Consider the following 13,688-nt stretch of genomic DNA (forward strand, 5'->3'; position numbering starts at 1 on the left):
TGCGGCGTGGCGTTCGGGCTACGCCCCCCCCCCTCCCCCGTGTGCGGCGTGGCGTTCAGGCTACGGCCCCCCCCCGTGCCCGTGTGCGGCGTGGCGTTCAGGCTACGCCCCCCCCCTCCCCCGTGTGCGGCGTGGCGTTCAGGCTACGGCCCCCCCCCGTGCCCGTGTGCGGCGTGGCGTTCAGGCTACGCCCCCCCCCTCCCCCGTGTGCGGCGCGGCGTTCGGGCTACGCCCCCCCCCTCCCCCCCCCGTGTGCGGCGCGGCGTTCGGGCTACGCCCCCCCCCCTCCCCCGTGTGCGGCGTGGCGTTCGGGCTACGGCCCCCCCCGTGCCCGTGTGCGGCGTGGCGTTCGGGCTACGCCCCCCCCCCTCCCCCGTGTGCGGCGTGGCGTTCGGGCTACGCCCCCCCCCCCCCTCCCCCGTGTGCGGCGTGGCGTTCGGGCTACGCCCCCCCCCCCCCCTCCCCCGTGTGCGGCGTGGCGTTCGGGCTACGCCCCCCCCCCCCCCCTCCCCCGTGTGCGGCGTGGCGTTCGGGCTACGCCCCCCCCCCTCCCCCGTGTGCGGCGTGGCGTCCCACCCTGCTCAGGTAGCTCTGGGCGAACGCCGTGTCCTTGCTCTCCCGGTGGGGGTCGTTGTCCAGGAGGTTCTCGTCGTACAGGAGGAGGAGCTTGGTGCTGTCCTTACTGTGACGCTCCTGCCGACTCCTCCTGTGGCCGCGGAGGGGCCGGCTCCGCCCTGCAGAGACAAAAGGGAGCGACCGTGAAAAGGCCACCAGGGGGCGCCAGGAGCAGCGAGGAGAGAGGAGAGAGGAGAGAGGGACGGCTTTGACCTCGTCCTCGTCCAGAACACCTCCCTCCCCCTCTGGGCGTGTCCTCGCCTGAGGGCAACCCCTCATCTCGCCCCTCCTTCTTGCTCCTCCCATCTTCTTTTGGCTCCTCCTCCTCCTCCTCCTCCTCCTCCTCCTGGGAGCAGGGGGAGTGCTCCTCCTCAGAGTCTCCTTCGGGACAGAGCTGCCGCTCCGCTGCTAGCCACGTTAGCTGCTTCATGGTCTCCTGTAGCGTCAAGCAGCCAATCAGACGCTGTGACATCATCACCGAAACCCAACGGTATTTAGCACGGACTAGCTAACTAGCCACGCCCAGGAAGTACGACGTGTGATTGGAGGAGGGATCACACCTGCTCACCTGTAACTCTGGAACGGAGAGCACAGACTCCTCCGATGCCGATGACATCACTTCCTCCTCGTCTTCATCCTGTGTGAGCTCATCGAAGTCCTCCTCTTCCTCCTCCTCCTCCTCGCCCTGGCGGTCATGATCCTTATCCTTTTCATTGTGGTCCTCCCTTTCTCCTCCCCCATCCTCCCCGTGCCCCTCCCCCTCCCCCTCCCCCTCTCCTCCTGGCTCCTCCTCTCCTCCTCCACCCGTCTCCTCCTCTCCACCTCCAGCACAGTTCTGTTCTCGCCCTTCATCCCCCTCTCCTCCGTTCAAGCTGGTGACACCCCGGACTGTCCGCTCCTCCTCCTCCTCCTCCTCCTCCTCCTCCTCCTCCTCCCCCTCCTCCTCCCCCCCCTCCCCTTCTCCTGCACAGGACGACACGGGGCTCAGTGAGGACGGCGTGCTTTCCTCCTCCACCTCCTTGTGGGGGGGGTGTGGCTCTGCAGACACCCGTCTGATCTCCAGCCCTTCTGTGATTGGTCCGACAGCATGCTGCGAGCCGACTGTGGGCGGAGTCCACATCATTTGGAGGAGGAAGCAGGCCTGGTTTACAGAGTTCTGATTGGTCAGGCAAGGGACAGGAATGTGGGCGTTGTCTTGTTGCCTGGCAACATTCTGTTGCATCACCTGGCCAACAGGAGGGCAGGACTGGATGACATCAGCACTGGCACAGTGGGTGGAGCCTGTAGGGGGAGGGGCCAAGTGGCCGATTGGCTGGCTGTCTGCCTGTCCGTCAGCTGGCGCTTTGGCAAGCGGCAGCAGCGACGCATTGCTGGCCAAGGTAAAAAAGCGTCTGTGGCGGGGACCCGGGGGGCGGGACTTGCTGAGAAAATGTGGGTGGAGCCTGAGGCAGCAGCCTGGGGGGAGGGAGGCAGAGTAGAGGGTGGAGTCCAGTCTGGTCTTCTGGATGATCAGTTGACTGTTCTGCAGTAGAAAACAATCAGAGTCACATGATCAGGTCACATCCGACCAGGACACGCCCACAAAACAATCGTCTTCGTCTTCGTCTTCGTCTTCTCCTCTATTTAACGTGACTCCTGACCTCCTGACTTTAGTTGCTCCCACCTTGAGCCAGTTTGGCATGCTGGAGGTGTTTCTGTCCACTGGGGGGCGCTGGTCTCCAGCCTGAACGCTGCTGCAGGCGAGAGGCGGGGGGACGGCTCGCTGTGAGAGGAACAGACGGAAACAGACCAGGCGTGTGACGTCAGACGGCGTGACGTCAGACGGCGTGATGTCAGACGGCGTGATGTCAGACGGCGTGATGTCAGACGGCGTGATGACGTCACCTGCACCACGTTGCTGGCCGTCCTCTGGCCCCGCCTCTCCCTGATGTGCTTCCTGACGCTCCACTGCGTCTTGCAGAGCAGGTACGAGCTCATCAGCTGAACCGGGTCCAGGGTCCCCTCAAAATGCTTCAGACCCAGAACGATCAGCCTGCACAGATGCATCATGGGAGATGAGTGCCGTCCACCTCGCTGTGACCTCACAGCGTGTGTGTGTGTGTGCGTGCGTGTGTGAGTGAGAGTGTGTGTGTGTGTGTGCGTGTGTGAGTGAGAGTGTGTGTGAGTGAGTGTGTGTGTGTGTGCGTGCGTGTGTGTGCGTGTGTGGCATGCGTGTGTGCGTGCGTGTGAGTGTGTGTGAGAGTGTGTGTGTGCGTGTGAGTGTGTGTGTGAGTGCGTGTGTGTGTGCGTGTGAGTGTGTGTGTGTGTGCGTGTGTGTGTGAGTGCGTGTGTGTGCGTGTGAGTGTGTGTGGCGTGCGTGTGTGCGTGTGTGCGTGTGAGTGTGTGTGTGTGCGTGTGAGTGTGTGTGTGGCGTGCGTGTGTGAGTGTGTGTGTGTGTGTGTGTGCGTGCGAGTGTGTGTGAGAGTGTGTGTGTGCGTGTGTGGCGTGCGTGTGTGAGTGCGTGTGTGTGTGTGTGAGCGTGTGTGAGTGTGTGTGTGCGCGTGTGTGTGAGCGTGTGTGGCGTGCGTGTGTGAGTGTGTGTGTGTGTGCGTGTGTGTGAGCGTGTGTGTGTGCGCGTGTGTGTGTGTGTGCGTGTGTGTGAGCGTGTGTGAGTGTGTGTGTGTGTGTGAGCGTGTGTGGCGTTCGTGTGTGAGTGTGTGTGAGTGTGTGTGTGTGTGTGTGAGCGTGTGTGTGTGTGTGAGCGTGTGTGGCGTGCGTGTGTGAGTGTGTGTGAGTGTGTGTGTGTGTGTGAGCGTGTGTGGCGTGCGTGTGTGAGTGTGTGTGAGTGTGTGTGTGTGTGTGAGCGTGTGTGGCGTTCGTGTGTGAGTGTGTGTGTGTGTGTGTGAGCGTGTGTGTGTGTGTGAGCGTGTGTGGCGTGCGTGTGTGAGTGTGTGTGAGCGTGTGTGTGTGTGTGCGTGTGTGTGAGCGTGTGTGAGCGTGTGTGTGTGTGTGTGTGAGCGTGTGTGTGCGTGTGTGTGAGCGTGTGTGAGTGTGTGTGTGCGTGTGTGTGTGTGAGCGTGTGTGTGTGTGTGCGTGTGTGTGAGCGTGTGTGAGTGTGTGTGTGCGTGTGTGTGTGTGTGCGTGTGTGTGTGTGTGTGTGAGCGTGTGTGTGTGTGTGCGTGTGTGTGAGCGTGTGTGAGTGTGTGTGTGCGTGTGTGTGTGTGTGCGTGTGTGTGAGCGTGTGTGAGTGTGTGTGTGCGTGTGTGCGTGTGTGAGTGTGTGTGAGCGTGTGTGTGTGTGTGCGTGTACCCGTTCTCTCCTGGCGTGTAGACACTCCTCAGGTGGGCGTGCTCCAGGCTGCAGACAGGAAGTAGTTCTGGGTAAAGGAAGACGGGCCGAGTGGCGAGCAGCCAGGCGGTGTCAGCAGGCAGGAGAGGGAAGGCGTGGCCTAAACAGAACCAGAACCAGAACCAGAACTCCTTCAGAACCAGACCCAGGTCCCTCCTCACCGCTGGTAGCAGGAGTCATCCTCGGGAGCCAGCGCCTGGAGGCAGGAGGACCGGGAGGAGGAGGCGACGCCCTCTGCTCCACCTCCTGCAGGAGGTCCAGCGCCCCCTGCAGGTTACACGCTCGGAAACTGCTGGAGAGACCGAGCTGCTCCCGACGGCCGGCGAACTGCTGCAGCTCCTCCTGGAGAGAGGCGGGGTCATACGGGGGGCGGGGGCTCCGGGCGTCGCCGCCCCCTTGCTGTCTCACCAGGTAGTGCTTGGTGATGCAGGACTCTTGGTGCAGGACGTCCACGCGGCGACACAGCAGGCGCACCTGGACCAGCAGCTGGACATGCTGAGACAGAGACAGAGACGGACAGAAGGGTTGACCCGGCCCGCCTCCTTCACCGGGGAGGGACACGCCTACCTGCTGGATCTGCTGCTGCAGCTGCAGCTTGTGGGCGTGGCCCAGGCAGAGGGAGGGGCGGGCCGTGGCGGGGCTGGCGGGGCCGGCGGCGTCCCGCTGCTGATTGGGCGTGTCCTGCGGCGCCCTCTTCTGCTGCAGGGCTTCGTACTGTTCACGCACCAGGCGCCGCCGCGCCGTTAGCATGCCGGCTAACGGCGACTCGAAGCTACAGACGTGGACACAGACAGACGGACAGAGTCAAGGGCCACTTCCTGACCCCTCCCATCAGACCTGGGAGGGGGTGGAGCCTCGTCTGAGGCGTGTCCCCTCGGCTGGACTCTTCTTCACGGGTTCTGTGTGAAGCAGCAGCAGCCGAGGCCGCTCCTCTTCCTCCTGACCCAAACAGGGTCAGCACGTCTCTGCTGGACTGTCCCAACAGGAGGACAGACATCGGCGCGTCCTCCGTGTGTCGGTTACCATAAAGCCTGGGGGACGTTGAATTTGGGTCCAGTCTGAGACGGGGTCTCCTCCTCCTCCTCCTCCTCCTCCTCCTCCTCCTGCAGCTGTACAATAGAGAGAGAGACATCGAGTCAGAGACAGAAGGGACAGGACGTTGGGTTTGTCTCGCCCCGTCTGGACGCCCACCAGGGGACTCACCGTGTCAAAGAGCTCGTCCAGCAGCTCGTTCACCTCCTTCTCTGAAACAGCAGAGACGTCGTCAACGCGAGGAGGAGGAGCAGGAGGCGGAGCAGCAGGAGGAGGCGGGACCTACTGGTGATCTGGACAGCCCGGTCCGTCCTGTAGTCCTCCTGGTCCGGTTCATCCGGGTCGTCCAGGAAGTTGTACTCTGGGTCGTCTCCGTCCTCGGCGTCCTCTGAGGACGTTCAGTCAGAGACATCACAGCTGACGTTGTGATCGGGCCTGGTGCCCCGCCCCCCCGACCCGCACGCCTTACCCTCGGTGTCGGGGGCCATGAGGCCCTGAAGCCACCTGGCCCAATGGCGGTCCTCGTCCCGCTGGGCGGCGCCCTGCTCATACATGTCAGCTGTTATATCGGGGGCCAGAAGCTCCGCCTCCAGCTGACCCAGAGGAACGTTAACCAGGCGGAGCTTGGAGCGCGTGCGGCGCGCCAAGCAGCCGGCGCCTTTGTCCACATCGTCGAGACACTGGAAGACAAGGAGACGTCACGCCATCCGGCTGCCAGGGGCGGGATGGCGCCGGTGGGTGGGAGGTTACCTGGTTAAAGGAGTAGGCGGGGCTGCAGTCAAGCTCCTCCTCCACAGCATTTAGTCTCTCCAGGAAGGAGGACTCGGGAGCAGTGAGGAGGTGCTGAGGAGCACAGGGGGGGGTCATGTCCTGCTCCACCAGGTGCCTCGAAGAGATCTGCAAAACATGTCAGGGGTCAGAGGTCAGGGGACCGGTAGGGGTCAGAGGTCAGGGGTCAGATACCTGTTGGGAGACAACAGCGTTCTGGCTCTCCAGATGCATTCTGGGAGGAGACGCCACGCTGTCTGCGTCACTGGGGAAGGTCTCCTCAGCGGTGTCTTCCTCGTCTTCGTCCTCAAAATCATCCTCAGGACAATACTCTTCATCGGACGAGTCTTCATCCTTCTCAAGATTGATGTCAACAAACTGAGGAGGCTGAAGGAGAGACAGAGACAGTCAGAGACAGAGACAGAGAGACAGAGACAGTCAGACAGAGACAGAGACAGAGACAGAGACAGAGACAGACAGGATCGGTTTACCTTCACTGTGTTCCCTGCAGACAGACTCCAGGTCAGCGGCTGTAGGTAGACAGACAGAGACAGACAGAGACAGTCAGAGACAGAGACAGTCAGAGACAGAGACAGAGACAGACGGTTTACCTTCACTGCAGACAAACACCTGGACATTATTACTGTCCTCACAGGAGTGTCCTGTGTCTTTCAGGACAGTAATGTCCAGGTGTTATCCAGTGGAGACAGACGGTCCAGAGAAGAGTTAAAGTCAAACTGGAGAAACGGTCCCTGAACAGAGACACCCAATGCAGTACTGACCTCTGACCCAAAATCCACTAACCCCAACCAGGCCTGGACCTGGATGCAGCCCCCCCCCCCCCCTTCACCTGTGGATGCTAATGCATCCGTTACTCTGCTTTCATGACCCCCCAGGAGCGTTAGCATTGATAATGCTAACGCTCCTGGGGGGTCCGGCTGCCTTGGTGGTTTCGGTCCTTTCTTTGTTTCCTGCTCCGTTTGATTTGGCGTTCGCTGGTGAATGTCTGGAGGCTCCGCCCTGCTCCACGCCCCTTCACGCAACCGTCCACAGAAGACGTCTTTACGAACGTACTTTTGGAACGTTGTGGAGAAAGTAACTTTTATTGACGCTACACGTCGTGATTAACCGATACGGTGATCTGAGACGGGACGCCTCTAAAGTCCGTCCCTCAGGTCCCTCACTGCGGGGACGCTCACCTGTCCCTGCTGGACGGCCTGCTTCAGTCTGGACCGGGTCATCTTTGGCTCCTGAAGGAAAACACAAGGACAAACAGGAAGTGCTCAGACACAGCGTTTGGGTCAGCTGTGTGCTCTGACCAATCAGCAGTGAGCATCGGAGGAAGGCGTGGCCACTCACGAACATGGGCTGGTCCTGGGTGTCTCTGATGGCGGCTTTCATCATGGCCACCACGCGCTCGTGGGTGATCACTTCCTGCGGACACACGGACACCACAGCGGCATGAGACACGTCCCACTCGGGTTCTACACGGGTTCTACTGAGGTTCCACTCGGGTTCTACTGAGGTTCCACACGGGTTCTACCGAGGGTCCACTCTGGTTCTACTGAGGTTCCACACGGGTTCTACTGAGGTTCCACTCGGGATCTACCGAGGGTCCACTCTGGTTCTACTGAGGTTCCACTCGGGATCTACCGAGGGTCCACTCTGGTTCTACTGAGGTTCCACTCGGGATCTACCGAGGGTCCACTCTGGTTCTACTGAGGTTCCACACGGGATCTACCGAGGGTCCACTCTGGTTCTACTGAGGTTCCACTCTGGTTCTACTGAGGTTCCACTCTGGTTCTACTGAGGTTCCACACGGGATCTACCGAGGGTCCACTCTGGTTCTACTGAGGTTCCACTCTGGTTCTACCGAGGTTCCACTCGGGTTCTGCTGAGGTTCCACACCCGTTGACCATGTGTGTTTGTGTGAGAGACACTCACGTGCAGGATGGCGCGCACGTTGCGAGACGTCAAGTTCAGCTGTCTTGACTTCCTGTCCAGGCTGATGTCCAGTTGTCCCAGTTCGTCCTCGCTGGACTCGGCCTGCAGCGTCGTCCCTTCCCCTGAGCAGAAACACCCGACAGGTGAGTCCAGTCGGACATGAAACGGGATCCCAGGCGTTGAGACGAGTCCCGCCTCACCTGAGGCAGGTGTCCTCTCCTCCTGCTGCTGTGGTGCAGACGGCGACTTCCTGTCCAGCCCGAAGACGGCGGTCTGTCCATCCAGCCTGGTAGCTTTAAACTTCAGAGGACAGGCGTCTTCTTCGGCCGGACGCCGCCGCTCTGTCTGCTGGAGCACGGGAAGATGGATCAGAACCGGTTTATTCTGGGTGACCCAGTCACACCTGGTGTTAGAACGTGTTTGATAGGGAAGGTCAAAGGTCAGAGCCTCCGTTTTAACACAACAGACAGGTGACAGGAAGTGGACAAGGTGTAATCCGTGTTGATCCCACCCTCACCCGAGACAAAACCTGCTCCCAGGGTGTCTGACCTGTGACCTCCAGGGTGCCGCTGAGGTACCCTGTAGAGGTCCCACTGATCCTCGACCCTGAAGCACCGGCCCCCCCTTTATAAAGATCCCGGAACTGGACGTGGGGGGGCTGTTTGGGCTCCTCGAGCTTTTAATGATCAGAACCAGAACGAGTCTGTGCCTCACAGCCGTTCGATGCTAATCGATAGTGATCAGTACGGTTAGCTTAGCCGTTAGCTTGCCATTAGCTCCGCTGTGTTTTACGCCTGTCTTCGTACGAGTTGAACCCCGGGTTGAATGACAGACCGCCAGCTAGCATCGGCTAAGCTAACAGACAGCCACTGTTTGTGGCGCCATGTTTCTCTGTGACGTTTTCGATAGCAAAGCGAAGCCCGGGAACGCGGCCGGCATCGATTCCCGGTGGACTCACCGTCAGGCGGCCGGTCGCCATCTGCGTCATTCCGCCGCCGCTATTCTCCGCGAGCCGCGCTAGCTTCCATTAGCTCTGCTAGCTTCTGTTTAGCAAACAGTCACATTTCCGGACTCCTTCAAATTACACCCGGAAGGCACAGCAACACACATGGCGCCCCCTGCTGTAGCGGAGGCGAACGGGTTTATTTGACTGCTTTATATTAAATTATTAGACGACAAAGAATGAACGTAAAACACACGAACCAAAAATAAAACAATACAAACAAATATAGTAAGTTAATGCATAAATAAACAATAAATAAAATTCGTAGAGGACAAAGATTGTTCTGGTTCTGATCCAATTCTGTTCTGATTTTATTTGTGTTCTGGTTCTGGTTCTGGTTCTGTTCTTCCTCTGCTCTGACTGCTCTGTTCTGGTGTATTTCTGAAATGACCGCAGCTCTTCAGGGGGCGTGGTCCGCGTGATGCAGTAGGCGGGGCCAGGGACATAAAGCCAGCCCTCTGTGTGTGAGCTGCTTTATAAAGGTGGACGACCCGGTTCCAGGTCCGGACCGGACCCTGTTCGTCCCATCATATCGGCTGCAGACAGACCGCTGGAGGTGTTTACCGGCCGCGCCCTGATGAACGGCACCGGATCACCGGACTGGACTGAGGTGAGCTCGAGACCCGAGAGGGAAAATAAGAATATAAATATAAACGGAGGAAGTGAAAACCGGCTGCAGGAAGAAGCATCTCCATCCCTCCGCCCTCGTAGCCCTCGAACCTTCACGCCTAGAATCAGGAACCAGAGCACCAACGATCAGACCCGGTTCCGGGGGAGCCGGTTAGAACACTCGGGAGGTTTGACCTCAGTCACCTTGAGCTGCTCTGTCGCCTGCAGGTGAACGAAGCCGCCAGGTGGATCCAGCCCGTCACGGCCCCGCTGGGTCCGGCCTGCTCGGGTCCGGACTCTGTTCTCCTGCTGGTTCTCCTGCTGGTTCCGCTGGCGTTCATGTTCGATTCACAATCTGTTTTTATAACCGACCGTTTTGCAGATTTGGAATTCAAATGTATTTTGAATTTAATAACTTTTGTAGAAATATTCAAAACGTTGCAAATTTAATTCCGACCGCTTTTATCACTGAAAGCAAACTTAGAACTAGACATTTCTAAAGATTGATGTTTCTGATTGATGTGAGTCTGATCAGTGATACCTGCAGTACCACTAACAGTACTAGTAGTATTACCAGGACTCATTATACTATTAGTACTAGTAGTCAGAGCAGTACTCTTCATGCTGTAATAAACTTCCTCTGGTTATGTCTGCGGTGTACTTGGCTCCGCCTCCACCATCATCTGCGTGACATCACAGAGACTCGGCCGGACGCCGGAGGTCAGTCCCACCCGGCAGAACGCTGACCTTGTCGTGTGCTAGCTCCCTGCTAACATGCTAAAGGCCCGGGTCCTGATTGGTCCAGAGTGGCTGTTAGCATGCTGATGTGGAGCAGATCTCATTGTTGCCGTGGTAACACGCATGTCCATGTTGATGCTTTATTCACTTAAAAACGATAAATAGTGCGAGCTTTCAGGTCACATGACCATCAATCAGATGTGATTACCGGTAGATGTATCGGATTACTGTGTTCACATGCTACACATGCTACACATGCTACATATGCTACACATGCTACATATGCTACACATGCTACATATGCTAGGCTAGGAAATGCCGTTGGGTGCAGAAATAAAATAGATTTGATGTGAATATTTTGAATAATATTTATTCTGAGGGAAGAGCGGAGCAGGGGGAGGGGCAGGGGGAGGAGCAGGAGGAGGAGCAGAGGAGGGGAGGAGCGGAGCAGGGGGAGGAGCAGGAGGAGCAGAGGAGGGGAGGAGCCGGAGGAGGAGCTTGACAGTGAGTCAGGTGGACACGTGAAGCCCCGCCCCCCGGTTCCTCCACCGGGGGGCGGGGCTTCACCTTCAGCATCACTGGCTCATCATTCGCCGGGACCCCAGGTGACAGTTATCAAAGATGAGGCTGTAATCGGAGCCGCCGGACGCCACGAAGTCGGAAACCGTCTTTGTCCCCTGGAAGTCCAACGTCTGGACGACCTGCAGCGGGACAAACAGAGCGGGGTTCAAGCCCCGCCGGGACCTGGTTTCTGCTGACACAGGAAGTAGTACCGTCCAGTCGGTGCCCATGTGGCGAGCGCTGGTCACCACCGTCTGAGAGGAGACGCCGTAGCCGTCCCCCTTATGGACCAGCCACCGAGCGCCGTCAGCCAGAGTCACGCTGGTGGACAGACAGACGGTTAGGGACAGAAGACCGACGGGTCTCCGGGTTCTCGTGGGACACCCACCGGACTCCAGAGTGGCTGAGGGGGCCCAACACGAAGGACGTCCCGTCCAGCGGCCGCTTCATCCTCTCCGCCCTGAAGACGGGAGCGTTGTAGAGCGTCCTGAGGGCGGCGCCGGACAGGTCGTAGCTGTGGCTGGGGGTCCCGCCTGTAGGGGGCGTCCCGTCATTTAGCACGACATTTAGCATTAGCTGACAGAGCGGCGAGGTCCAACCTCAGTACACCCCAGGACTCACCGCCTCCAGACGACGCGTCCACGGCGAGCAGCACCACGGCCAGAGCGGCGAGAAGGAAGGACGCCATGTTTGGTTGGGAGGGGGGCGGCGGGCGCAGCTTTATACACGGCGGGACAAACGTCACGGTGACCAAAGTCCACCCGTCCTCATGTTTGTCCAGGACTGGACATAAACCAACAGAGCGACGGACAGTTTGTTCCAGAACCGCCCCCCCTCTGTTGGACCCGGTTCAGGTTTCATCACCCCCAAAAACCCAAGATGTCAAAATCTGAGTGGAAACAGACGATTCCAGGCCGTCCACCGGGGACCAGGCCGTCCACCGGGGACCAGGCCGTCCCACCGGGGACCAGGCCGTCAATCAGGCCGTCCCACCGGGGACCAGGCCGTCCACCGGGGACCAGGTCGTCCATCAGGTCGTCCACCGGGGACCAGGTCGTCCATCAGGCCGTCCACCGGGGACCAGGCCGTCCCACCGGGGACCAGGCCGTCCACCGGGGACCAGGCCGTCCCACCGGGGACCAGGCCGTCCCACCGGGGACCAGGCCGTCCACCGGGGACCAGGCCGTCCATCAGGTCATCCACCGGGGACCAGGCGGTCCACCGGGGACCAGGTCGTCCATCAGGCCGTCCCACCGGGGACCAGGCCGTTCAGGCCGTCCCACCGGGGACCAGGCCGTTCACTGGGGACCAGGCCGTCCCACCGGGGACCAGGCCGTCCACCGGGGACCAGGCCGCTCTCTTCTATTAGAACCAACGCGGGTCGGTCCGGCTTGTTCTGAACGGCGGGTAATGAAGACAGAGGAGACGAGGACGGGTCCACGCCGGTCCCGCTCTTTTAATGCATTCTGTTCACGATGACATCACAACAGGAAGCAGATCCGTCAAATCACAAAACAACAAACAGAGTCCGGCTCGGTCCAGTTCTGGTGCTGGTCCAGAACATACGTCCATCACACCTCCTGCTAGCGCGGGCTAGCAGCGGCTAGCGGCGGAACCAAAGGAGAAGAGAGCGTCTGAGCAGGCCCTCCAATCAGAGGCCAGATCCGCCCCCATGTGACAGGAACCCTCAGGCCTGTCCTTCAGCGTCCTCTCTGGGTGTCCCCGTCTTACGGCCATGTCCCCTCCCTCTGCCGCCTCCTCCTCCTCCTCCTCCTCTCTTCCTCTTGTGTCCCGCTCCGGCCTCCTCCGCGGTTCCGGGCCGAGCCCACAGGGTGTCATGGCGGCCCGGGGGCTGGAACCCGGGCTGGCTGGCGTCCAGCGGGTCCCTGGAGAGGAGGATCCAGATGGCGGGCCGGTTCCTGCTGACGGTCAGGCCGTCCAGCCCGGCGCCGGGCTCCCGCGGCTCCCAGAACTCGTCCACGGCGCCGGCCAGCAGCCTGGTGAGCTGCTGGAGACCCGGGACGCGCCGCTTCAGCACCTCGGCACACGTGATGGCTTTGGACGCCCCCTTCCCGGTCGCCGTGAAGACGATCTGCCTGCACGGCCGCCGCCCCCGTCCCTCCTGTTGTCCCTCCTCGGCCGCGCCCCCTCGGCCCGGGGGCCGCGCCTCCTCCTCTGCTTGGGGGCCGGCCCCCATGCGGCTCAGGGCGTAGCGCAGCAGGTTGCGGATCTTGCTGCCATCTTTGACTCGGACCTCCGGCGTGTCGGGGGCGAGGCCGGAGAACGGACAGACGGACGGACGCTCCACCGTCCGAGCCTTGGTGTAGTTCTCCATCTGAGGACAATCGGGAGGTGAGACGAGGACAGAGGACAGAGACGGTCCTCGCAGGCTAACGCCTCTGTCCCCAGCATGGTCCCACCCACAGCACCGTCTGATTGGTTACAGGCAGCGGGCACGGGTCAAGCAGCCAATCAGCGGTGAGCTGTACATCCGGGCGCTCGCGGACACGGAAGGTTTTGCGAGTGAAGAAGAAGCACGAATATTTAAATGTCTGAGCGCGAGGGAACCGGAACCAGAACCGGATCTAGAACCGGGTTTTGCCGTCGTCAATGCGGGTTCTCAGACTCAACACGTAACAAGCTAACGACAACAATAAAATGCTAGCTCCAGCGCTAACACGGCAGTCAGTAAAGTACCGGCCCGTTAGGCCGCAGCCGAGCCGACCGGGCTCCGGAACCGTCGTAGCATCCAGAACTTCACCGGATGCTCTACGGAGAGGGTTCTCGACGGTACCCGGTGCTAACGCCGGTAGTAGTAAACTTTCACAGGTACCAGTGACGTCACATTAGAGACGTTAGCATGCTAGCTCCGAAGGCTAAGCTACGTGGTTAGCCTTCAGGTGACGTCGCCAGGCAGTAAAATGTTCCCGTGCTCAACCCGACGGAACCGTGACGTCATGAAGCTTTAACTTACCACGCGGGTTTCTATTGGCCGCTGAGCTCGGCTCGGTTCGGTTCGGTTCGGTTCCACTCGTGGGTCTGCGACGCTGCAGCGCTTTACGTCACCGCACACCGACACGACTGTCGTGAC

The 13,688-nt window shown here is 60.1% G+C and overlaps 2 protein-coding genes and 1 pseudogene across 2 annotated transcripts; all 3 read right to left on the reverse strand.

Annotated features, from left to right (window-relative positions):
* LOC137913418 (GON-4-like protein) overlaps nucleotides 1–8,695 on the reverse strand; it is a 9,211-nt pseudogene extending 516 nt beyond the window's left edge.
* A 1,818-nt stretch (nucleotides 8,696–10,513) lies between these two features.
* On the reverse strand, nucleotides 10,514–11,432 carry LOC137917613 (uncharacterized). The gene is made up of 4 exons (XM_068760335.1): nucleotides 11,219–11,432; nucleotides 10,986–11,130; nucleotides 10,810–10,918; nucleotides 10,514–10,737 (listed from the first exon to the last, which is right to left on the reverse strand). Exons 1-4 carry the CDS (start codon nucleotides 11,283–11,285, stop codon nucleotides 10,612–10,614), a joined length of 447 nt encoding a protein of 148 aa, XP_068616436.1. The 5' UTR covers nucleotides 11,286–11,432; the 3' UTR covers nucleotides 10,514–10,611.
* A 605-nt stretch (nucleotides 11,433–12,037) lies between these two features.
* rpp25l (ribonuclease P/MRP 25 subunit-like) lies at nucleotides 12,038–13,688 on the reverse strand. Its single transcript, XM_068760334.1, has 2 exons — nucleotides 13,572–13,688; nucleotides 12,038–12,932 (listed from the first exon to the last, which is right to left on the reverse strand). Exon 2 carries the CDS (start codon nucleotides 12,930–12,932, stop codon nucleotides 12,285–12,287), a length of 648 nt encoding a protein of 215 aa, XP_068616435.1. The 5' UTR covers nucleotides 13,572–13,688; the 3' UTR covers nucleotides 12,038–12,284.

Source organism: Brachionichthys hirsutus, chromosome 3 (assembly GCF_040956055.1).
Source record: "Brachionichthys hirsutus isolate HB-005 chromosome 3, CSIRO-AGI_Bhir_v1, whole genome shotgun sequence".
Taxonomy (NCBI): Eukaryota; Metazoa; Chordata; class Actinopteri; order Lophiiformes; family Brachionichthyidae; genus Brachionichthys; species Brachionichthys hirsutus.

What these genes read in the sequence shown, in the direction of transcription:
- LOC137917613 (XM_068760335.1), bottom strand. Translation starts at nt 11,285, where the DNA reads ATGGCGTCCTTCCTTCTCGCCGCTCTGGCCGTGGTGCTGCTCGCCGTG. An exon ending in GGACGCGTCGTCTGGAGGCG is followed by an intron (nt 11,131 to 11,218) that starts GTGAGTCCTGGG and finishes CGCCCCCTACAG; the next exon opens with GCGGGACCCCCAGCCACAGC. An exon ending in CTCAGCCACTCTGGAGTCCG is followed by an intron (nt 10,919 to 10,985) that starts GTGGGTGTCCCA and finishes TCTGTCCACCAG; the next exon opens with CGTGACTCTGGCTGACGGCG.
- rpp25l (XM_068760334.1), bottom strand. Translation starts at nt 12,932, where the DNA reads ATGGAGAACTACACCAAGGCTCGGACGGTGGAGCGTCCGTCCGTCTGT.